Source organism: Sinocyclocheilus grahami, unplaced genomic scaffold (assembly GCF_001515645.1).
Source record: "Sinocyclocheilus grahami isolate Dianchi unplaced genomic scaffold, SAMN03320097.WGS_v1.1 scaffold807.1, whole genome shotgun sequence".
NCBI lineage: Eukaryota > Metazoa > Chordata > Actinopteri > Cypriniformes > Cyprinidae > Sinocyclocheilus > Sinocyclocheilus grahami.
In genome coordinates, this window is record NW_015505986.1 from 472414 (window position 1) to 499637 (window position 27224).

The window sequence follows — 27224 nt, forward strand, 5'->3', positions numbered from 1 at the left end:
TTTGTAATGTTTGAAATCCATATGCTCCTTTGTAATTCTTCATTTCAAGACTTAAATGAAGAGTGTGTGCACAGTGGTATCAATAAAGCGAACCACAAAAAGTTACTTCAATGTGGCAGGGAGGTTTTAGTCACAATGAAGTCACAAGGAGGGAGTCGGTACGGTTTAAAACTTCAGTCTTGAACAAGGGTGAACGGCCCCCTCTGACTCCGAATGAATTGATAATGATCTCTGTCTTCAATTAGGCACCATCACAGCTTAGTTTTTATTGCTAGTTCATGACAAGTTAAAAACATTACAACAGACACATTCCCACTCGAATGGTTACCAGTAAGATGTCGCAACATTCAGAAAAACAAAATCCTGCTTCCATCTGGTGTGGATCCTTGCCAAGAGATCTGCGGTCAAGAATTTAACACATGCTGATTTTAATTGTGTCCTAGTGTCAACTGGGGAACCCCTTTCTCTATGATCTATTTAATTGTAAAGCATTAAGATAATTTAGGAATGACATTTAACCACGGCTGAACAACACCTCTTCTGATCATGAGTTAAATGCCTGAGAAAGACATCATTTAGCAAAAGGCAAAATCATTACAGTAATTTTACATTGATTAATCACATAATGATTTCTGTCTTGTGATGTAATGACTCATATGAGCAAAAAACAGTTTTGTTCATTGATTGTGATTACCAGAAGAGCCCCAAGGCAAAAGATAATGCTGAATTTGAATTTCCCACGATAAAGAGGTGTGCTGCGAGTTGCGTGCACTTTTCCTTGGCGAAATGGCATTGTAGATGGTAATAGCTCTTGTCCTTGTCCAAATAGTCCCACCAGGGACATTTGAATTATTTACAGTCTGTTAGGTTTCAGAAGGTCTCCAAGTCTTCACGGCTGATTCAGTATAGACTGAGAACACACAGACATGAAAATGTCACAAAAATGAAGAAAGAAACATAAAAAATGTATCTTAGATTTATAATTTATCCCCCTGTAAGAAAGTGTAGAAAAACAGTTCTGTATTTACTCAAGCTTTATTTACCTAATTATGCTCATTTTAAGGAGGCTAAACATTTCCCAGTCTTCCTTTAATAAGCATTTCCTCCTTTCATGAGTGGGTAAAAAGATGTGATGCTACAGGAGAAACAGAACAGAGGGTAAAAAGATCAACGCTACAATTACTGGGGCTCCCGCAGGACGTCTCACTAAAAAGGTTTTTAAAAGAATTAGAAAGTTCAACCCCCTGCTGTGGAGCAATGACACATCTGTGGAGAAATGAGTTCTTGCAGGGAAACCTTTCCTTTTTTCAGGGGAGAATAAAGTTGAGTAATAAGCTTTGTTTTTTTCCACAGGAATATTTGTCTCTTTTCTGTCGTTAAGCCATTAGAGCATGATGGGAAAAGGACTTTTTGATTGGCCTAATGGTGTAGGTATTGGCTCCTAAGACAGAAAGTGAGGACGCTCAAAGAATAGAGGAAAATAAGCATTGTGCGGTACAGCGCAGCGTGCGCAGCTCAAAAGAACCATTGCCCTCTGATCTGCTTGATGATATGTGGAATGGTTGCAATCAATTAAATGTTCATTGTGTTGGAGCAAAACATTTGGGGGATTAGAGAAGTCTTAGCAACCCAAACAAAGATCTTTATAGGCCATGCAATGATGCGGTCTGTTTTGATCATAGTCATATCGTTTGTAGAATTGTTTGCTGCAGTGTGGTATCAGTGGTTATTTATAATGTATATTAATTGTTGGACTTAATAACATGCAAACTATGAAGTTTTCTCTTTGATGGAATCCTGTAGTTAATTATTCATTTCAACAGCAGAACATGATTCCTTAAAAAAATAAACATCTCCATCAACAACTGCAGATGTTGTGTCGATAAATATGTAGATACAATTTTATACTTGCTGATGGATCAAATATTTATTTTAATGGATAAATACTTTTTTGAGCATTTGCATTCTATGTTTAATCACAATGAACTCTATACCACAATGTGCAACTGCACTAGCAATTAATGTCTGAACACCAGCAGTTAGGACATGATATCTGAAGCTCCCCCTACTGGCCCTTCTTCTCCTATTAAATCAGAGGAGATGTTCGGTTTGTGTATCACAAACAATTTCTGTTAGTACTGATATTCAGAGATTCCTGCTGTCGGGTACTTGCCCAGCTGCTGAGTTGGCTAAGCCATGGCTATTGAAAAACAGTAGAGCGTTGCTTGTTTTCTTTACCGCTTGGGTTACTGCTCGCTATCACTAATTGAGCAGAATTACACCCGCTTGCTTGCTTTTCTTGGTACTGTGAAAATGTTTGGGTTACTGCAGCAGATGATATGACTATAAAGGTATGTGAAGCAGGAGAATGTATTAGAGATAAGAAAGTTGTTTGCTGTTTGACAGAAATATGCTCGGTTTGATGGCAGTGTGCCACAATTTACAGAAAATCTGCCATTCTTGGAAGCACAGTAGGGTAAAAAGTATGAGACCACCAGTGAAAATGCTTATAGTTTGCTTTTTTCTCTCCATTCAATATGTACAGTACATATGTAGTAACAAGAAACATTTCTTATCGTTAATATTCAAAACAGTTGTACTGAATAATATTTTTGTGGAAACTGTGATATATTCTTTTTATTTGATGAATAGAAAGTTCAAAAGAACAGTTTTTTTTAAATAGAAAACTTTTGTAACATTATAAATGTCTTTACTGTCACTTTTGATCAATTTAGTGCAATCTTGCTGAATAATTCCTTTAATTAATATTGTTATCAAATTAAAACTCTAAAAATTAATATTTAAACGTTTAAAAAATGTGAATTTGAAAACAAATAAGAAATATTTAGAAATGACTTTTTTTCATTTACATGTTATTTTCAATGGTCCTAAAACCTTTTGTTTATATCTAGAATTTAAATACATTTTAAATTCTATATTTTCAATGGTGTCTCTGACTTTTGAACCCCATGGTATATACATACAATATACAGAAACAACTGTGTACACAGTTTGTGGTGTGGGGTCTTCACAGGGGATTTCCTCTGACGCTGAGGCACATATCCCTGATTCTGCACAGATCTGGGCTTCTGTTATTCATTTGTGAATCGTGAGCAAACCGTTTACCCAGAGAAGAATGAAAGCTCCATTCCAAAATGAATTCTGCATGCTGGTGGTTTCTGATCTGGAGAAAGAGAGAGAGGGGAGAGAAATGAGACAACGGCAGACAAAGAGTATTAAACTGAGGGAGACGTTTCACCTGTGAATTGCGGTCATTAAGATGATGGGGAAGATAACAGAAGCAAGAGTTATTCAGAGGTCATTCGCTATGAACAGCTGGACATGGTGAACACTTCCGACCTTGCAGGATGTCTACATCAAGATTCTATGAGTAAACCTCCCACGATGCACTGCACTCACACACTAAATCTGTCTGAAAGATCTCGAAAGGTTCTGAATCAAACAACAGAAATGTCCAGCAAATGAAGAACCTATTTGAAGAATTAACAGCAGCTTCTGGTCAACTTTTTTTTTTTTTTCAGAAATCATTCAAAGCATCCTGACATCACCTATAACAGTCTGAAAAGGAAAACGACACTGAATAGCAGATGAAGGCATTCACGCTACAAAAGAAAATTTGGTGCACTCTGGGACACCAAAATAATCTATGATCCCTTTTATCCCTCTGCGCATCAGTTCTTCCAGCTTTTCTCTTGGAATGTACAACAAATCCCTATCCGCAAAGACCACCGGTTTTCAGAAGAGTATCTTCCCACTTCAGCCAAGCGCTTAGCCCTCATACTAATCCCTGCTCTGCTAACTAACAACTGCATCCTCTCTGCACGCTATGGTCTCATTCATTGAATGTAATGCATTGATTGGAAAACAGTTATTGTTCTATTTGCTACACTGCAGGGCTCTATGTGATCACTCTGTGAAAATTGTGCATAGTTTTATTTTGCAGGGGTAGTTTATGCATAACATGTCTACAGTATGGATTTTGGATACAGTTTTTTTTTTAACAAAATCACTATTTCACTGGTTAAAATATATTTACTTTTTACGGTACAATAAATTATTTCATTATTTTTAAATTCACTTTTTGCCACACTATATGGTGTGACATTTTTAAAAGTACAAATATTGAGAAAAAATAACATAATAAAATAAATAAAATGTTAACTGTGCTACATGTGATAACATCTAAATTGTTTAATTTAAATAAGTAAAAAATATTACAATATATAACACCACTGAATCGACCTACCAACAAAACTAAATTTAATTGTTAGATCAAATAGACAGCATTTTAAGGTAATTTTTGCAAGATACCACTCCACAGTAGTTTCTAAATTAATTTGAGAATAACTAGTATTATGTACATGCACAATACTATTACTGAATTATCCAAATATTGTTTAGAACAGTTTTAGATGGGCTATAGTCTATCACATCACCGAGCATATCGAATTTCCCAAAATCCCTTGTGAAAATTAAGTGTGCTTGATTGTATTGAATGTGCACTTAAAGTATTAAAAAAGCACTGTCCTTGCAGATAACACAATATTAATTAAATAAAATGTGAATTAAGTGTACTTGAAGAGCGTAAACCTTCTTGACTGTTTCTAAGTGTACTTTGTAATAATGTCAAATTAAAAGTACATTTAAAATCATGATGTTTTAATAATCTTGTAATTATAAATATATATTTAATTACAAGTTTCAATTGCAGAAGAATAGTTTCAAAGACACTATTAGTAATTATGAAATTGCATATAAAGATGTTCTTAAGTGGGTCAAAAAAGAACTCTAAAATTCAGCTAACTGCATGTAATATAAATTAATATGTTGAATACCTTTTCAATTAATTGTAAATAATATGAAATGAAGTGTCCCAAAAAATCCCATTCAGCTCACACTGAAGTAGCCTATATTCTTTTATTTTGGAAGTAGGCCTTCTCGTTTGAACAGAATGCTAAAGTGCAGCCACTCTTCTCCACAAGTGGCATTTTATGCACCTTCTTATACCGTTGTTCGCCCTGTTCTTAGGTAATACACTATAGCCTACTCACAGTTGTCTTTCATTTGGTTGTTCTTATCTTGCTGCTACTGATGATCCAAATTACGCTGCGTTGTCTTTCATCGGTGTATTTCAAAGGCACAAAATTATCTGAAGTGTTTCCTGTGAAGCATCCATGAAATGAGACAAATAGCTCCATCTTGTGTTAAGTGGCAGGAAGTGTGTTACAGTGAGAGCCTATGTGTGCGCAGAGGTTGGCATTACCCTATGAGACCGTATCCCTGCAAACCACAAATCCATAAACACTTCATTGCAGGTCCATTTTGGAAAAAGCAAGCCTCATCTAACTGAGGACAGGGACTCAATTTCCATCTGGCGATTCCAGTGCGGAGAGCACGCAAACAACATTGTTTATTGACACAGACTTGCACGCTGGGTCTCTTAACGTTTTAGTCCGTCCAAGAGACAATAATGGTAACTATGAGTAAGCTGTGTTCTGGAGATATTATCAGCACTTAAAATCCTGACATTGAAAGGTTAACAACCCGGTGAGAGCACTAAACTCCGTGTATCCACAAAGAGAAATGGTACAGGTAATTGTGTTATTTACCAAGTAGAGTCGTTGCCATCAGGGGAGGTGAGGTTGTTTCGGCCCTCCTCGAAACCGTTTAACTTCCATGCCCTGTAGCAGGACGTATAAATGTCACTCTCTAAAAAACCTCCAGGATTTAGCAGTGATTTATTGCAATTAAAAACTAATGTGAAAATAATCCAGGTCACTTTTTGCGGTAACACAAATTATAACTGCATTATGTTGCATTATTGTGGGATAATAACAGTAGTTGTATTAAATAGGAATTAAACCAACATTTTTAGAGCCAGTGCAACAGTGGTAACACAATTGGTTACATGCAGAAAAAAAGTTTAGTGACTGACTTTGTGGCCATGTTATTGTAAAAAGATCATAACTAATATTATAAACAATGCCATCAGGGTGAACAACGAGAAATGTTGTCCTGGGTTGAAAAAAAAAGAGAAAATAAATCATTTGAAAAAACAACAGCTACAAATTAAACTTATTCTTGCCGTACATTCTGGAAACATAAGCATCAGCATAGTATTACGGAAATCACAGTATTACTGTAATGAGTAAAGATTACTGTAATGCACTAGACCTTAACTGTTAAGTCACAGTAATTGTAACAAAATACAGCAGCTAGTAGCCATGAACATACCATAAGTACAGGTTACATTTTGTACAGTGCACTCCTCCATCCCATCATGCACCTCACAGACTCACAGAATAGAGTCTGACAGGGCCTAAGTTGTAATTAGACTGATTACCTCCCGATAAAATCTCCTGCGAGGTTTCAGAGCCTTAAGTCACAGCTCTACTTTTATGAGTATGTCTTCCTAAAGCAAGCATCTCTATTTAGATAAAGACTGGTTGTCAGAACAAGGGGACGCATGGTGGTATTATGTTACAGTTTTATTCACTCAGGCTATCTGCCACACACACATGCACCTGTGTACACATGCACATAAAACAATTCCTGTCTGTACATTCCATAATGAGAGAAGCCACTTTTTCCTATATACTGATATAAATCCCACAGCAAAATTTCCATTACTGCAAAAATGTTGAATCATAAATTCATTATTCATCAGCTTAAATGATTGCCACCTTTATGCCTGCAACTAGAGTTCACAGCCTTTCATCTGAGCGTCTTTGCACCTCATTGTCTGGGTGATCAGAGGAAATGAGTTTGTCTCCCATCATGCCATGTATCCATCCACAGTGGCAGGCTTTCATTAGTGCCCTGCATGTTTTACTATCAGCAGGCAAAGACAGAACGATTGTCTCATCCTGCACATTCCACAGCCACTGTGTGTGTGTGTTAAAGTCCATTGAAACACAGCAGCTATATTAATACCAAATCTATTGGCTGTCTGCGGTATGACAGTATGATGGGCTGTCTATGGTTGTGTGTGTGTCTCTGTCTCTCATTCCCTCACCACTGCTCCTGGCACATTCCCGGTCTCCATCTTCCCCTCTATCTTCAACACTTTTGGCTACGCAGCCCAAATTCCTGGAAAATATGAACTTGTGCCGTCTTGCAGGACTCATACTAATACAAAGGGAGTCTTTTCCAACTGTGTAAATAACTCAAAACAACACCTTTCTTCTGCTGAGTGGCAAAGCGATACACTTTAAGTTGAAATCTCTGAATTGCCGTAGCGAGAGAGCGAGGTGGGAAGCATTGAGCCTTGACCCTGTGTGAAGTGAGCCAGTTAGAACAACAATTGTATGATTTGTTTAACATCAATGGAAGGAAAGTGTGACATAAGCTTCATTATGATGTCTATATAAATATCTCAGCCTGAAATGGGATCATATCTCCCAGTCAAAACATCATATGAGAGTTACAACATTAGATATATAGATAGATAGATAGATAGATAGATAGATAGATAGATAGATAGATAGATAGATAGATAGATAATTATAAGTACTTTCTTAGAAAGAAAAAAAACTACTAACTAAATACGACAAAATAACGAGGAAACAAGTTTTTGTGTATTTTATTCAGTGATGAGCAGCTATAAGAAGGATTCTCACTTCCAGTATTCAGTTTTTCAAATCTGAAATCTTCCTTTCAAATGCATTGTGATTAAATATCCAAAATATACAGTTCTGGTATGAATTATTGCAAGATCGCTTTATAAACAGTTGTTTTGAAGAGGAGTAAATAATATTTCACATCTTTCGGCCATGTTTTTTCAGATACGAGGTTGCGTAAGAGAGATGAACTACAAATTTAAGATAAATAGACAAAGTTATAAGATAAATAGAGTCGAATGCAGTCATTCAAATGACAAATTTCATCTTAATTTACATTAAGTGGACACACTGTCATTTTTCAGTCTCAAGTCCATTATGCTTATGCGCCTAAAACTAATGCATGTGAAAATTATATTTCTCAGTGGTCTGTGGTTCACAAGCGCAAACTCCATATGATACCTTGTGAAGGTATTTTTTGCAAAAATGCAATACATTCCAAACAAAGGACAGGGTGCTTGAGATTAACACTTGATGAAAGTCTCATGGCTGACCCTGTAAGTAGCTTGTGAAGCTCTGCATTCTTTATGTCTGTTTCTTGACATTTCTGTTTTCTGATTTCATTAACTGTACAGACTGTATAAATATTACATTTCAAACATAATGCATTTTGATGACACTGAATTTATTGAACATGGTGTTGAAGTTATGTTTTTATGATCTGACTTGATTAACCCTCCAGTGAGAGATCCATTGAAAAAACAAACAAACAAAAAAGGTGATAAAACAATGACAACTTTTCATACGTTCCTGTGATTATTATCATTAATGATCAGTTGTAATCGGTTTTGAGAACTGTTGGGCAGTGTTAGCATACTAAGGTTTTCATATGAGGTCAACAATATAAGAACTCTTAAAAACCAACACAAACTGAAACAAACCACTGAAAATGCATTTCACTAAGGAGCAAACCGATGAAAAATAGTGATCAGTATCAGTAAAAGTGCATTAAAAGCCCCATAGATTAAATATCTCACAAAGATAAAGAGTTTTTACATGTTGCTTCTCTTGCATTCGCTTTTTACCTTTGAGTTTAAGAGTAAAACGAGTTTTTACTCTTTCTGTTAAAAGTTCTCAAAGTGCTTTTGAAAGAAAATGACAGGGACTTAATCACAAGTAGTCATGATGATATTAAATGCTTATAAATAAACGTCTTTGTTCCATATCCAGCCAGCTTTACAGAGCATATGCCAAATATCCTTTTCTTGATGTTCTGTCACTTCAGAGCATAAACAGCCATTACACCATGGCTGCGGTGCTGATGTGGATGTGCTTTCATTCATTGAGTCTACACTCATAATATACTGTATACGGGGCTGATCTAACAGAAAATACACACAAAAGCCCTCTGATGAGAAGATTTCTGAATGTCTCGACTTCACAGCTGAAGAACCCCTTCTAAATCTTGAGTAGTCATTGAGACTAGCGGTCCTGGGTTTTCTGAGGGGTGAATCACAAGTCAGACACTCCTCTAGGCTTTCCCAAAGCCTCGGGGTTTGAAATGTGTATGCATGAATCTGGAATGTTCTAGATTCTTTTGTTCTTGTCCTTGTTTGGAATGGCTCTGCTCAATCCCATTATCAAGGGTTCTCAGTTAGTGACACAAACTCAGTTCCTTCCTGACCAAGCACTTTTTACACTGGACCACACAGCACCAGTGGAAACGGCAGAGACAGTTTTCCTCCAGGACCACCGTCTCGTCCCGGTGGCCCCGCTCGCAACACAGAAGGTCACATCCGCTCACGTCCAGCGCCGTGCTGTTGCACATCCGCCCACGCGTGCCCAAAGAACCCGTCTTCCGATTGGGCAGGCAGAAGTCCGGCGACTCGGCCGAATAGATGAGATCTTGCTTGTCTGGAGGTTTGATGTTCTGCCCCACTGGAATGAGAGTTTTACCATCATTCCCACCCATCACTTTGGATGCCCCATTGAAGCGCTCGAGCAGACGGTCGCCCACCTCGCGGAAGTGAGGCATTTTCTTCCAGCAGGTCCTCAGAGTGCAAGAGCCAGACAGCCCGTGGCATTTACATTCAGTTCTCATATAATTCTTCACCGCCTGCAGTTCAAGACACAAAGATAGTTCAGTGAGATAAAAGGAGAAACTATTTAGAAGGAATTTACCCTTGTCTCTCCCCTCCCTCTTTAGCCTCCGGCCACTCGAAAGCCAATCCGAGAGCTTGAAAACAGAGATTCGTACAGTTCTATACCTGTTGAAATTAACATCTGATAAATGCAGTTACCATTTTTCTAACTTTAATTCCAAACAAGTCGCTGCGGCGCATTTGAGTCCTCTTTGACATAGAAGAAAATCACCATCTGCCAAACATGTCTATATTCCCCCTTAATGCCTATTTACCGGTGACTGACCCCATGCTAACGGGACCTGAGGCTGCGAGGCATTGACCTCTGGAAGATGAAGCACTACTGACACTAGTGAATAACTAATCTGAGGATTTGGCCAGTGGCCGACTGATGATGGCTTGAAGGAAACCGTAAATCTGACTTCTTTAGAGTTCTGAATAATAATGAATTATAAAATAGTAAACTGAGATAAGAGTAGTTCAAAATGATCTATCACACACATGCACCACAGGTTTCTATTGTACAGTAGGCGGCATCATTGCAGAAATAATGGAAATACAAAAATAATAATTTCTTTAAAAAATAAAAGGTTTGCCCTGTCTAAAATGTCTTAAAGACACACTCCAGTCACACTTAAATTTGTGTGTTGAATTGCACACTATACTAAAATATGAAAGAAAAATGTAAACACACCATAAGTTTGGGGTCGGTAAGAATTTTTTATGTCTTTTTAAGACACTTATGCTCACCAAGGCTGAATTTATTTATGTGAAATATTATTACAATTTAAAATAGTTTTTTATTATTTTCATATATTTTTAAATGTTATTATTTCTGTGATGCAATGCTAAATTTTTAGCATCAATATCCAGTCTTCAGTGTCACATGATCCTTCAGAAATCATTCTAATATGCTGATTTGCTGCACAAAAAGCATTTCTTATTATCAATGCTGAAATGTTGTGCTACTTAATATTTTTGTGGAAACTGTGATACATTTTTTTCAGGATTATTTGATGAATAGAAGGTCTGAAAACAGAATTTATTTGAAATCTAAACCTTGTAAATGGCTTTAGTGTCACTTTTGATCAATTTAATTAATTAATAAAATATTAACTTACTGAGCCCAAACATTTCAGTGGCAGTGTAGGTCTGTCATTACTGTTATGTTAAACAGTTTATTATATTACCGGTATTTGTAAATATCATTACGTGTTAACACATCCAGTTTATTTCAAAGAATAAAAAGTATATAATAATTTAATATTAATTTTGTAATTATTGGGGTCTGCAGTTCGTGTGATTAACACTTGTAGAATATATGTGCGGGTGTATATAATTTATTGAGATTTTTTATGAAATGCCTGCTCCGCTAGGCACTTTAGTGTGTGTATGTGAGTGGATTTGTGGTTTCTGATCACAGAACAGAACTAAACAGATTCCATGTTAAATCAAATAAATGCATATACATTTTAAATTAATTGTGCATGTTAATACTGTAATGTGAAAGCCCTAGCTAAAAAAAAAAAAGACACTCCTGTAACTATTAAATGGATCTAGACAGTCAATAAGGGAACGGAGAGAGTGGTGATGTTGGGAAACTAGTCTCAACTCAGTTCATAGTGTGTTCTCCAGCCTCTGCCAAGTATATTTCCATAACATTTCCGAGCTTTTCCATGCTTGGGCTTTTGAAGTGCACCATCTGCTCATTTAAGCTTGACTATCTCTTAAGGGTTGTACAGGCAAAACAGCACACGACTGTGCTTGTATCATCTATGCATCGATGCAAAAAATCTATCCACATTGATATCGTACCAGGAACATAAAAAAAAAACATCTACACCAAACCTGCATGAGGGCAACAGGTACTATGTGAGACTGCCTTTAACAAAAAAAAAGAGTAAATACAAGATACCTGGCTAGTCATGCCAATTCCTAATTTTGTTTATTGCTGATGTATAATAAGGGTTGTGTGAACTAAGAACTAAATACCAGGTTGCATTAACCCTTGTGTTGTGTTCAGAACCCTACGAGGTTACAGAGCAAAAAGGACCCCAACACCACACGAGGGTTAACTGTTCTCGCACATGCATCCCCTAGTACATACTATTGTACTAAATACAGCACTCTGACAAAGTTTCATGTAACTTTTTTTTTTTGGCAATACATTTTAAAATTCAATCATACCGGCAAATCTGAATTTTCAGCAGTCATTACTCCAGTGTCACATGATCCTTCAGAAATCATTCTAATATGGTGATCATGGAATCATTCTATATTTATTTTTATTATCAGTGTTGAGAGTAGTGCAATTGTGCTGCTTAATATTTTACTGTGGAAACCATGATGATTCTGTGATAAACAGAAAATTCAAAATAGGAACATTTAGAAATCTTTTGTAAAATGTTTAATTTCTTTACTGTCACTTTTGGTTAATTGAATGTGTCCTTGCTGAATAAAAGTAACAAAAAAAACATACTGACCCCAAACTTTTGAATGGTTGTGTAAGTTAACACCTTATTCTTGTTTAATATTGTTATTTAATAGGTCGGATTACATTTATACCACCACTAAAAGACTGTAAAAACAAAAGCCTGTGTAAACTATTTTTATTAATTTATTTTTAATTCATAGCTTTATGTGTCAAGATAAAGATAAAATATCGTACCAGTCGACCGGCTTCATTATTATGAAGGTCTATCAGCGTGCGGATGTCACTCTTGCCCTTCCTCCGCCGGGCATCCATAAACTGCTTGGACTTCTCATAGCCGAACTCCACATCGTCTCCGCAGCCACCCCACTCCCACTTGACCCCCTCGGTTGGGCCAACACCGGCTAAACGCGGGGGCGGCCCTCTGCTCCGTGTGGCCTCACAGCCGCATTGCAGCAGCTCCCCCATGCTGCAGGCCTGTGTCACTGCATGCGTCACACCCGCTGCCGTGATAGCATACACAAACGCCGTCTCTCGGATATCTGTGAAGACACACACACTCACACGCACACACACGCACACACACACACACACACACACACACACACACACACACACACACACACACACACACACACACACACACACACACACACACACACAAAGAGACATCAAAGACAGCTTCTGATTGTTGGCCAGGCTGGGTTACATCGAACTCTGATAATTATGGCACTTTAGATATGGAGTACCCCCAGCCCTGCACATTTTGTATGTCTCCCTCATCTATCACACCTGATTCAACTCATCAGCTCATTAGTGGAGACTGCAAGACCTGAAGTGGGTGTGTCAGATATAGGGAGACATACAAAAAGTGCAGTGCTGGGGTACTTCATGGAGAGGTTTGAGAACCACTGTCCTAGCTGCATGGGCTATTTCTGTGACAAGGTAGTCTCAACGACAGCACTACTGTGGCACAATGAGCCATTCGAGGTCATGGCATATCAGACCAGAATAAGCTGCACTGGGAATCAGAGCATATGCTATTCAGGTCTGGTTCCATAATGTTTCAATATGCAAGAACTCTTTTTAAACAAACTATACCGAAATTAAACAAACCCCTGAAAATCAGGGTTCCCATGAACCCAGAAATACTACTTATCAAATTTGTCCAAAGAGATGGAAACTCTGAAAATTATTAATAAACAGAGGCATTAAACATCTTCTGAAAATGGAAACAAACATGTTTTTGTCACATATACACTACAGTTAAAAAGTTTCAGTGTAATTTTTTTAATTAGAAAAGACTCAATGTCATTAAACTGATCAAAAGTGACAGTAAAGACATTTATAATGTAACAAAAGATTTCTACACTGTAAGAAAAAAGGGAAAATGTATTGGTAATTTTCTGCAAGTCCATTATCTGTACATTTCTTTTAACTCTAAAACACAACACAATGCAATGAGTGATTCAAAATATATGTAAAACAACTTATATTGAACGATATGGAAATGTCCTTCATCTTAACATTTGGCCATATTTTTACAGACTTTCTTTTTTAACAGACAGTGTACTTCATAGAAATTATGTTCTTCAGAGCTTTCTATTTATCAAAGAATCCTGAAAAAATCTATCAGAATTTCCACAAAATATAATAAGCAGCTCAACTGTTTTCAGCAACAAGAAATGTTTCTTCAGCAGCAAATGATTTCTGAAGAATCATGTGACACTGGAGCAATGATGCTGAAAATTCAGCATTGCCATCACAGGAATAAATTACCAATTTTAAAATATATTCGAATCGAAAACAGATATTTTAAATGACAATCATATTTCAAAATATTGTTGTTCTTATTTGTTTAAAATATTTTTTAAAAAATGACCTGTTACTCTTCCTGTCAAAAGTTATTTTGAAAGAAAATGACCAGTTCACTAGAAATATTTATTAAATGCTAACATTTAATAATGTTAATTGAAAACAAATTCTCTGCAATAACCAAAAAGAGAGAAGAGAACAAGAAAACAATGGTGAGGTTGGAAAGGACAGCTGTGTTTAGCAACTCGTAGTAAGGGAGTTGAAAGGAATGACTTTTATCCTGTGTAAACTCTGGATGCAGTGAGCGTGCAGTCACTCCTCAGCCATGTGCCAATTCTGCATTGCATGATTCAGTGAATGGGATTCATTAAAGCCAGTGAAATGGAATCAGAGCTCAGAGTGCGCGCACACACACACACACACAGAGAGAGAGAGATATTAATCCCAGCTGTCCATTCACACGCCCACTGTCGTCTTCATACTGTGAAACAATGTGTGTGTGTGTTCCTGTTTTGATACATGACAGCACCCCACCTGAAAACACCTGTAGCTTTCTGGCGCTCAAAACACCAACCAAGTCTGCATAAACCTAACACTGTTCACTACATTACTATCCAAAGTGTCCTAAAGAGAAGCAGCCTCTCTGCGACATACATTGCAGATCCTCAGATTATGTGGATACTGCTATATATATATATTTTTTTTTTTCTTTTCTTTGTGATTTCTATACACTACTGTTCAAAAGTTTGGGATCAGAATGATTTTAAATGGTTTTTAAAGGAGTTTCTTATGCTCATCAAGGCTGCATTTATTTGATTAAAAATACAGGAAAAGATGTAATATTGTGAAATAAAGTTTTTCTATTTTAATATACATTAAAATTGAATTTATTCCTGTGATGCAAAGCTGAATTTTCAGCATCATTACTCCAGTCTTCAGTGTCAAATGATCCTTCAGAAATCATTCTAACATGCTGATTTATTATCAGTGCAGTACTGTTGTGCTGATTCATATTTTTTTGGAACCTGTGATGTAATGATTTTCAATAAATGCTGTTCTTTTTAACTTTTTATTCATCAAAGAATCCTGAAAAAAGTATCGCAGTTTCCAAAAAATTATTTGGCAGCACTACTGTTGCCAACATTGATAATTCTAATAATAAATCAGCATATTAGAATTATTTCTGAAGGATCATGTGACACTTTATACTGGAGTAATGGCTGATGGAAATTCAGCTTTGCATCACAGAAATAATTTATATTTAAAAAGGATATTAAAATAGAAACCATTATTTTATATTGTAATAACATTTAGCAAGATTACTGTTTTTTTCTGTATTTGTGATCAAATAAATGCAGCCTTGATGAGCATAAGAGACTACTTTAAAAAACATTACAAGTCTTACTGATCCCAAACTTTTGAACAGTAGTGTATATATGTATATAGCAGTCACTCTAGGATTTCACGATAGCATAATTTTATGCAAAATCACACAAACAATATTTGCGGCAGCTTGCATTTATGTCTATGCAAAAAAAAAATTGTTAACCTGAGAGGGGGAAAAGCAATATTTGCTCTGATATGAGGCAAGTCCATTTGAGCAACAGAGAGCATAATATTTAATATTTACAAATGATCTCTCCAAATCATTCATTCATGACATACACTTGTCTATTGTCTTTCCAATATGTTTGCTTCCAAAAAGCACAATAGAGACAGCTGTCTATCCAAACTCTTGTTTATATTTAAGTGTTAAGTGCATAGTAAATGTATTGATACTAAAAAACTACTACTATATATAATACTAAATTATATAATACTATAATATTAATATAATTATATAATGTTTCCACAATGCCGTATTTCACTAGTAGATTTAAGCATATTATTTTACTGGATATGCACTTTTTGTAATAAGTGATTCTAGTAACCGAAAAATACTATTATAAACTGTAAATAAAATAAAAAAAACAGATATATAAACCCCACATAACCCTGCATGTTTTGCAGGTCTGTTGTGCATTACTACACGGTGCAGTATCTGGTTTCAGTTCAGGATGTCATGAACCACCTGCATGTGTGTGGCAGGAATCACTATGTTCAATTAGTAATTTATCTTTTTTGATGCATGCCGATATTTAAGAATAATTTCAATTACATAATGCCTACAAATGAACAGGGATCATAAATCACAAAAGTGTCTACAATACAGTAAAGATATTTTGCCATGCGGTAAACTCATAGCCAGTCAGAACGTATACAGTATGTGATATTTAAAGTCGACATGAAATGGAAATTCACATCTATTTTCTAAATACATGTTATAGATATTGGTGTGAACAATTCACCTATGTATTTGATATTTGGATTATACTGTATATATTGCACTGTATTGGTTGACATATGCAGAACTTCTCAAACTATTTAGTCAACTTAAACTCTTAGACCCTTAGACCCTCCAAGCTCACGTTCATCTGTTGCACACTTCTGAGTGAAAATGCTACATCAAAATATAATCAACAACCGACTGATAGAACCAAGTCCCCGCCTCAAGTTTTTTTTTTCAGTATGTACATCACAATACAGAAGAAAGATCTTCCACATACAGATCAAGGTGTTAGCATGGTCCCATTAGCTCCTGCTAGTAGATGTCCTCACCATTATCTTCCTCCAGGTATTTTAGACCATCAGTTTTTAAACTCTGGATCGTGAGCCACTCTTGGGTCATGTAAGAATGGTGAGACCATGTTCATACAATGTCAGAAATATGAAAAACATACATTTTCATGTTCAATTAACCAGTTTGTTGATGACATAACTGGCACAGATGTGATGCAGCATGTATCACCGATTACAGCAGTGTTTCCTGCAGTGTATTTTAGTGTCGGTACTGCTCATGTGCTGTAGGCCTAAGCAACAACAAACACGCGGGCAACCTGTAGAGCTCAATTCACATACAAATGAGTCTGATGAATCCACATGATGAATGATGAAAAGAATCCATCAGAATGGCCACTGAATCAATATGTGACTCACTTACTGAACTGCAAGTTCTATGTCAATGTACCATTACTCATAGCCATTAGACTGCTGTCAGTTTCATGTTTATCCTCATTTTTATATTAGCATGGTCATGACGGTGAAACTACTCTGAATTGGATAAGTAGGCCTAACAAACAAGGAAAACTACCACATTCAAGGCCCAGAAAGGTAGTAAGGACATTGTGACATCAGTGGTAATTTTTTGAAGCTACAAGAATACTTTTTGTGTCATGGTACTCTTGTGAACGCGCGTCGAAGACTGACAAGAAAGAGAAGAAATTGTTGAATGAAGTCATTAGTTTTGTTTTCTTCATAACATTACGGTTGAACCTCTGATGTCACATGGACTATTTTAATGATGTCCTTACTACCTTTCTGGGTCTTAAACGTGGTAGTTACATTGCTGTCTATGCAGGGTCAGAAAGTGCTCGGATTTCATCAAAAATATCTTAATTTGTGTTCTGAAGATAATCTAAAGTCTTACGGGTTTGGAACGAATTGAGGGTGAGTAATATTATGACAGAATTTTCATTTTTGGGTGAACTATCCCTTTAAGACCCCCAAAACACAGACTGGTGTCATCATGCTGGCTTGTGGGTAAGATTTATTCTATAATAACTATTTGATTAAATATTTTAGAACAGAGAAAATCCAGAAAATTCCAACAAAAAAAAAAAGGAAATAAAACGTACTAATTTTCATGACTTTTCCAGACCTAGAAGGTTAAAAAAAATAAAATAATAAAATTAAAAATTCCTGGTATTTCCCGAGTTTCCAACCCCATGGGAACCCTTCTATTACCTCAGCATTTTTGAAAGTCAGACATATCATGATCAAACTATATTTTGTAAACAGTGTAACATCCAACATTTGAACTACTACAAAGACAAAATTCGCCCATCTGGATACACAATAATTTAATCCAATACATTCATAAACTGGAGGTTGTCATGACAGACAGAGGGTAAAAAGTCTCTTGATTTCACCTCCCTCTCTTATTTTTTCCTCCAAGACACAAATTCCAAAAAATTTTGTGCAGCTGCTCTATGCCCAGGCCTGCCTAGAAAAGAGAGAGAGAACTTAATGCCAGAAGGGTCTTCTGTGAGAATTAGCTAATATTCTTTTAATACTCAATCTTTGAGTCAATGAAGCATGGGGCTGCAGGATGAAAAGAGATGAGAAGGCAGGGCCCCTCCAGCGGCTCCACCAGTGCTGACGGGTGGGAATCATTTTGATTGATTTATTTTGCCACCATGTGCTGCCTGCATGCAGCGAGGGTTGAGACAATCTCTAACGCTGCGCAGCTCTTGTTGCATACCTGGGATCCACTTTTATCAACTGAAGGCAACCGCAGCAACACACACACACATCCTCATGGATAATATGAGTAATTCTCAGGCTATTTGACCTCAATTTCGTGGTCTAAACCAGAACGTGGAGCATAAACACGATAAGTAAATGATGAATTAATACCAACTGCAAACTATACCAGGGTCCTGAAGCGTAACCTATGCCACCGTTTTTAAGCGGACTTAGAAAATCAGATTCAGAGTTTGAAAATTCGCTTTCACACTAACAAACTGAAGTGAGCTCTGACATCAAATGGACTGTCTCAACTCTCAAATATGTCCAAAACTCTTGTGTGCACAAGGGATCCATTACAACAGGACTGGCTGTCCCTTTAAATGATAACACATATTCATGCAGTCCTTCACGCTGAGTTCACTGGCCTCTGACCTGTTCCAACAGTGGGGTTTGAAATAAAACGTACTTGAACAGGACTGAAGAATGCCATGTGTGTTATGTGCTTTGGTTTGTAGCATGCATTGGGGGTTTGAAATGGGATTATATAGAAAAAAGGAGTGTTTATAGTCTTAATGCTTGCAAAAATGGTCTGCCTCCAGGTTTAGAGATGTACTGTTGAATTGTTTTCTGATATAAGCTTACCTTTTTATCTTTTCTCTTTCTCTCTCTATCCCCTGCTCTTTTTTTTTTTTCAAAAGCACGCAAGCTTACGAGTTCAAATGTGAGTTCACGATCACAACTATCAGAATACTGAAGATACCAAACGCATCTGCTGAACAAATGGGCAATGTGTTGAAGCAAGGATGTTATTTCTGATAGTAAAATTCGAGAGAAACTCTGAGTCCCATTACAGAATACCAGGGGGATCATGCACCTACTATATGGCACTTCTGGCACACTTGTTGCCCTATGCTAGATAAGATGTGACCAAAGAAAGAAACACTTTTTGACTTATTATATTTCATATAAGAGTGAGACAAAGACATTTTAGCCTATTGTTTAATGTTGTTTATGTTTAATAAATGAAAAAAGTAAAAACACTCTCACCATTTATGGCATAAATAAAAATATAATTTAATAAGATTTTAATTTGAATGTGAGTATAGGAGCATGCTTGTTGTCATTCTGAGACTTGAACCTGAGGTAAAACGTCAGTAACCTTTGTGCATCAGAAAATGCACGATACCAAACATTTATTGACACAGACAGAAACAAGAGGTCTTGACAGCAAAAATAATGAGGCACATTCCTGAGGTGACAGGGCAAATTACACACACACGGCGTCCTTATCATTTCTTGGGTTTCTAATTGGAACCGCATATTGTCTCTGAGCAATTTTAACGACTTCATTACAACCTCAGAGACAACATGTAAGAGCAGCCGGCAGCATTTCCAGCAAATTCTGGCATTAGGAGGCCGCTCCCTTGGGCCAAGAAAACAAGCTCTGGTTTACATGTTTGAATAGGGGAAGAAAATAGCCCCCAGTTATTTAGCAATGGAAGAAATATGTGAGACACTTTGTACAACCCTATCACTCGGTGCAGGAAGTAAACCTGCCTTAGCAGAGATCTCAGCTCTGACACGTGGTCATTAGAGCCAAGTCTCACGGTAATTGTGGTAAATGCATGAAAACAGAAGAGCACTTAAGCCTCACCTATAGACACAGAGGAATTTATGATTAATTTCCATTTTGTGAGGCAGTATCCAGTGCTCAGTCTAAGATGGGCTGATGCAGACAGAGGAATCATGTTGCAATCCGTGTGTGAACACGTCCACACTGGAGGCCAAATCGTGAACTCTCAGCTTCAGACCTGGATATGACAAGCCTGCATCTCTCTACATCACTGTGATATGGGCATGTCTAAAGAGAAATCTCATGTGAAATGAGGCAAAAAATTGTACTGACCATCTTAATCTCATACCCTGCTGGCTGAGGGCAGACTATGTTCAGCCAAAGTAGCGCCCTCTACTGGTGACAACCAATTAGACTGTTTACAAACAGAAAATGTGATCATCAAATTCACTACCGACATATCCTTTAATGATTTGCTCTTGTATGCTCATTGGAAGCCAAAAAAGATAGACTGTTAGGTTAGGGTTAGTAGAATAAGTTCACATGTACTTGCAAAGTTTCTTATAGTTAGTAGAATGTAGACTGTCAAAATAATGCGTAACCAAATTAAACTGTGGCCTAAACTACAAGATGCATTTACACTAGGCTGAGTCATGCCTATTATGTATCAAACCACCTCTTGATCGGATTACAAAAAAAACATTAATAAAAATGTTTCCAAAATATTAGATAATGACAGACATCTTAGCATCAACACCGCTGTTGTGAGACAGAATAATTGCCTCAACTGAACAAGGTAAATCCAACGTGAGAAGGGAGGGGTTGAACCTTGTGGACGGCCTAATAATTGTAGAGGCTATGTTCGTTTATTACTCTTCAAAGGGCTGAAAAATGTGGCGGATCAATGATTATGCAATTTGGGGATCGTTTTTAGAGAGCAATTTAACACAGAAGAAAGGCACTGAGGTAAACCGGACACAACAGCTGTCCTTGTTCTCTCTTGAACTTGGATCAAACATGCTGAAATGAGGGCACAGGTCTCTAGGTCTCAGGGCCAGAGTTCATGGCCTCAGAAAGACGTCGCTGACCCATAATCGAGACAAAGATTGATTAACTGCATTAGGACACATGCTCACCTTGCTGGAGGATTTTGCCAAAGTACTTGTTCTGGCTGGTACAGTTCCAGCGTCGAAAGCGGAACTGGTATTGGCATTCGCGCACGCCCAGCTTGGCGCCCTTGGCCACTTCGTTGACAATCTCCGGCTGGGTCTGGCACAGTTCGGCCTGCTTGCCCGCCAGACGTTTGGTCTTCCTACAGATGCTGTTCGGGTCCATGACCAAGGGACTCCCCACTGCCCTGAAACGAACAAAACTTCATCAGATGACTCATCTGAACTACACAAGGTTTCACAAGATAAAGTGCGGTTATCTTCTCAAACCACACGACACACAAACCACTTTAAATGATGTAGAGCATTATAAATTTAATGTTCTGTTGCTTTACCGCAAGGTTCACATTAAGGTCTGAGCCAATCCTCATTCATTTAGAGCTTTTCTTGGTTTTTAGGCGTACTCATTGTTCCTTGCAGATGACAAAGAAAATATACAGAAAAAAGACAACTACTAGAATCAGACACACTATAATGTCAGCGGTAATCGAATTACCCCTTTGAACATAAACAGATAACATTTAAAGCAAAAAAGCTGCATCTTAATTGCTGGGTTTTATCAAAAGTGACGACAGACGTGTGTTTACACTTGAATCAATTGTTTATTTCAACTGCTAATGGGAGAAGAGGCCTCAGGTCCAAAGCGTTGAGCGGGCTGCCAGAGCTTCCCGTGACAGTCGCTATGACGTAATGTGAGAACGGCACAATCCTCCGGTTCTTTCTTTTTAATAACTCTCGCCGTATTGGAGTGGAGTTCAGCGTCTGTGATCCGTGCAGCTGAAGTCGGTTTTTATCATTACGTTGCCGTATGGGGGAGCAGAGCTCTTTGCGAATACCTCATTGCTTTTCATTCACCCCTGTCAAGGCTAATCTTTCAGACTAATAACATTCATCTGGCGTGCGAGTTTGTTTTAAAAAGTCAAACCGACACTCTTGCCAGTCGCCTTCCATGGCGGTCTGATAAGAAATATGAGAGGGGAGATAACAGGCTTCACAAGTGATGCATCCCATCTTGATAGGCCTAATATTTCATTTACATACGACCATTCAACAGTCTTTGGACACAGAGCAGCACGAGTGTGTTTTGCTGTGATATATGCTTACATTTACTAAAGGGCACTTCAGGGATTCATTTCACTACAAATTAAAAATTACATTTTATATACTACATTTATTTTACTCAAGTTTAACTCATTTAAATATTTTTTAAATTTTATTCAAATATATTTTTCTCCAAATGACAAAGGAATACATTTTTTAATCTCTTTTTTTTCTCTCTCACTAGCATCACATCAGACATTCCCTGTTTCTCTAATTTCAAATGCTCATATTTTTTTTAGCGGTCAAATGTGAGGAATATTCCACATATGTCTGGCCACATGGAGCACAATAAACCTATAAACATTACATTTTTGATGGTCAGTATTCCACTGAGGTAAAATAAGTAGACAGTTTGTAGTCTTTCTTCTGAATCACACATGTCTCTCAAATCAGTGAAGGTCAGACTATTGTTTTTACAGTTTGACTTTAACCATGTATTATGTTGCAGTTCCAAATAAAATTACAGGCCAATTGGCACATGCTCGCCAATGTTAAATTTTACTCTCATTCGACACCTGAAGAGTGTTCATTTTGGACCCTGCCTACAGTAAAAAAAATGGCAAGAGATGTTAATGCTAAACATCAGAGTGTATTATGCATAGCACTACTGTAAAGCAGTATGTATTAATCAAAAATACCTGGTAATTTATGATATTTTTAACAAGCACAGTATTGTATCTCAGCCTATTGTAAATCCAGCAGAAAGTGAACAACAAACACCAAATAAATCTCTATTAATCTCCTTAAAAATAGAAATAAAATGTTGATCTTGTTAGGAGGAATATGTAATGCATTGTTTTGATCACAGTAACCCATGTTTAAACCCTCCGTGACTCCAGATTTCTTTTTCATCTTTTGTTATTATTTACTGGCAAAGCATTTGATCACATTTATTTTATTATGACAGTCTGACAATGTTTCTCTTCAAATTTTTTGAATCTAAGTTTGATTTCAATTTAATTTTGACAGTCTAGCGCCCCACCAGGAAAAGTCTGTGGCCAGTGTCAAGGTTTCCATAGTGCTGAATGGACAGGCATGTAATGAAGCCTCTATTAGTATCTCTCACAGATCTTGATCTATGACGCACACACCCCTGCGTGATAATAATGTGCAGATACAATGTTCTCCTCTGTAGCCTCTGATTATCTACAAACCTGTGAGCTTCTCAGCGCCAGGATCACTGCTCAAATAATGGAACCACATTTTACAGCAGGAGGTGTAGACTCGTAAAAGAGCAGACAGTGTTGGAGCGACTCTCTCTTTCCAAGTCCTGTTTCACTGTCAAAAGGGGCGAGGCAAAGCGCTGGCTTTTAAAGGAAAGCTTGAATATCACAAAAGCGGCCCTGGGTTGCATATGTGGTCACATTATGGCTTGGGTGATACAGAGATGAAGATATTCGTCTACGTCTGATGAACCATCCCTTCCTTGGCTCTAATCGAAACCAGCCACGACCAAAGACATAACAAAAGACAAAGGAACATGCCTGCAGAAAGAGTCAATCTGGACATGATGATGACTATTCTAAGATCCCTTCTGCCATTTCTCATACAGTGGTTCACATTAGGACTTTAATCTGGGAATAAGAATGGCATTTGGCAGAGGAAGACCACAAGTCCTAGACCGACCGTTATCCTCACGGCTTCGAAGCCACTCTTTCCTGCTTGCCCTTTATCTGGTGAGACTCCTGGATGTGATAACCACAAGATGGGGCCTAATCATAACATGGAAAAAGATGCAATCAGGAATATCCAAAAACAGCCACACTGTGATGTATGAGAGAGATAATGCAGAGGGGGAAACGGAGGGGGGAACTGTGATTAAGTCATCCAAATAATCAGTGCAAACATACACATTCACATTTATCTTTTCGTAGACCTGTCGTCCTCTGTGCCTGCTGAGACCTCAGGTTACATTATGAATTGCATGGTTACAGATAAGTCTCTTCTTTTTTCACTTTGTGAAAGAGCGAAATTCATCCCTACTTAATCCCCCAAGAATGCTGGATATGAAGTCAGTCACGACAGGGCTGGAACTGCACAGCGTGGCTTGGGTTCACTTCTGTGGCGCGTGGCGCAGAGCCATGGCACAATCTCCTCTTGGAGCGCGCCACTAAATCATGTGAGTGGAACCATGGCGCTGCGCAACTCCATCACTACGACGCAGTCTGTCACACGCAGATGGGACAGACCCAAAGTACGAGAGAACAGCAGACGCATGCTTGAGGTGAAACACTGTACGTGTGCCAAACGGGCCAAGCAGCTGTCATCTAATCGTTATCTGATCCATCTCTCAAGGCCGCTTGATTGGCTATCTCCCCATTCTCCAAATGAGATTCGCTTCTCCCAGATTGAACATTGGAGAGGAGACTGTATAGTCTGCGACATACTAATATACATTGGTTAGGTCCAATAGTAGACCTGTGAGTGGATAAACAATTACGAGTCTGTCGTCATTTATTTACCCTAATGTCATTCTAAACAGTCTTTCTTTTTTCTGTGCAATGCAGATATTTTGAAAAATCTTTTTTTGTCCATACAATGAAAGCCAACATGGGCCAGTGTTGTTTTTTTTGGACTCCATTGACTTTTGCTGTACGGAAAAAGAACAGTTCGTCTTTATTGTTTCCGTAGAAGAAATAAAGTTATAAATGTTTAAAACTACATGAGGGTAAGTAAATGATGACAGCATTGTAATTTTTGGATGACCTGTCCCTTTTAACACAGTGGTCCTCAACCAGGGGAGAACGACAATTATTTGAACTAAAATAAAAAATATTACATTAAAATATTGTAATTTAATTAAAATGCTAAAATACACATAAAATTGAGGTGTAAGCTAAATAAATCCTTTTTATTAACTAAATATAAATTGTATTAAAAATCCCCTATTTCATTGCAACATTGAATTAATATTGTTATTGCAACCTATTGTTCTATTAAAGAAGATAGTTCTTAAAAAATTCTGGATATGGATAATTAATTTAACATACTGACATTCCCAATTTCTGTTAATAAAAAGTTTGTAAACAAGTAGCTTTGTCATTATTAAAGTAGAACATTACAAAGAAAATATTAAATGAGGGGCTTTTGAATATTGAATTGGATGATGGAGGCCTTCAAGTCAAAAAGGTTGAGAACCACTGCTTTAATAGAATAAGGTAAGTGTGCTCACAGATTGGGTCACACATGGGCATTTAAATTTAAATGTTGACTGAGAGTGTATTCATACACACACACACACACACACACACACACACACACATAAAGCGAGAGGGTATGTCATGTGCACAGGCACACCTGTCCGACAGACTCCTGGCGGGCCGCCAGCACATGACCCCGGAGACTCCAGAAGAGGTGAGGCTTCCCATCGCTTCCTCAAGCACTCAGCTCTCAGCCCCGCAGATCAGAGCACAATCAGAGTCCTGAGAGCCAGTTTATCTGCCTCCGTTTCATCTCCTCTCAGCCTCAGCATGTGAATGGCATGCTGTGTCAGAGACCCTCGGCACAGCCCAGCCCCAGACGAGAGGTTTGTGATGGCATGCGTCGTGCCCCAAAGAAAGCATCATTGTCTCTGCAAAAATTTTTAGACCTCCAGGTGTATGAGAGAGAGAGAGTGTGTGCAGAAAAAGTGTGAGGGGAGCTTTAGGTGCAGCTGACCTTTTATAATGTGAAAATTTGATTAGCTAAACAACACCCTTGTTAAAGGTAATTTTGGATTGTCTCTGTTTAGCAAATAATCTCCCTCTTGTCAAACTTGTGCATTTCAGAGTGTTAAGGGAAGGAGTAGTTATGATGACACCCACAGCCCGGAGGTCCACCTAAAATTCCAACTCTGACCCCCAATGTGTCTACCTCTGAAACAGAGTACAGCTTAAACCTTAGTAAACCCATGATAATGGAAGCTATGATCAACAACTTTTATGGAAACAGTAAATTTCTCTCTACAGATTTCAAATGTATTAAGTTATCTAGAATGAACTCTTAGAAAGTCATTTTAAAGATTATTTAACTAAATACTTTTTTAAAATGCCATCTTTCGAATATTTTATATAATCTATGTAGGTACTGTGAATAATTCATTCTTATTCTTAACATTTTTTTATAATTTTTATTTTGTGAGAAGTGCTCAATGGAATGTGTATATTAAAAAATGAATAGTTTCATAGAGTGAGCAGTAAATAAGGCATATTGGAGATGTATTATATTGAAATTCATTTTACGCCTGTAATTCCAATACTGTACCATATGCACAATAAATGTGAAACAGAAACGAAATGCTTTACAGCCTGTTGCCGCAAAATAACTTTCAAAAGTTCCACACACAGATTTTCATTCTTTAGTTCTTTATAAAACAATCTGTATTATGCCGCTTTACCACTCCAGCAACCAACATACCGATCTGAAGAAACTACATGCAACATGAAGAACTTTTATAACTTCTAGAGAACCATAACCACTCTGGAATACAGCAAGAAGTTTCATGATAAGAAGAGGGGGTTTGCCGAACCTGAGAACTATTTATTGTTAAGAGTGCCTAGGGATGTTTCTTCAGTGAATAATTATGTGATAACCCGGGACTGCGTTGTCATTTTTTCATATTCGATCATCTCTAAACTATCAGGCTGAAGTTCCCCACTAATCCCATTGATCGAGCTTTAAATATGGATCTTGCAAGAATTTCCAAAGGCGATTGAGCGCGCGCCTGAGATATTACTTACCACCAGAGCCCGATAATGTTGACTGGACAAAGCAGGATAAAGAAGAGGGCAAGTTGCGTTCTGGAAAGTGGAATCGTCATTGTCAGATGCCTTTCGAAGGACAAAAGTATGAGGTCTGATGCTGAAGAACTAGTCCAGAGATGAAAGAGGCTTGTCCTGGGACAAAGTTTGATAATTTCTGAGGAGATTCAGCACCCCTGAATAATACACTTCCAAGAAGCACATCATCTGGTGAGGACGAACGCAAAATCCGCTTGGAAAGTGGTCAGCATCTTCATTCTTACTTCTTGGAGATCTTCATCCAGCAAAACCAGATAAAATGAGGGGGGGGGGGGGGAAGCCCGAACCA

The 27224-nt window shown here is 37.6% G+C and overlaps 1 protein-coding gene across 1 annotated transcript; it reads right to left on the reverse strand.

The window, feature by feature from the left end:
• Nucleotides 1-8265: 8265 nt before the first annotated feature.
• On the reverse strand, nt 8266-27112 carry LOC107562106 (protein Wnt-6-like). The gene is made up of 4 exons (XM_016246670.1): nt 26876-27112; nt 21024-21244; nt 12390-12694; nt 8266-9696 (listed from the first exon to the last, which is right to left on the reverse strand). The coding sequence occupies exons 1-4, from the start codon at nt 26953-26955 to the stop codon at nt 9235-9237; spliced, it is 1068 nt and encodes a 355-aa protein (XP_016102156.1). The 5' UTR covers nt 26956-27112; the 3' UTR covers nt 8266-9234.
• Nucleotides 27113-27224: the final 112 nt, after the last annotated feature.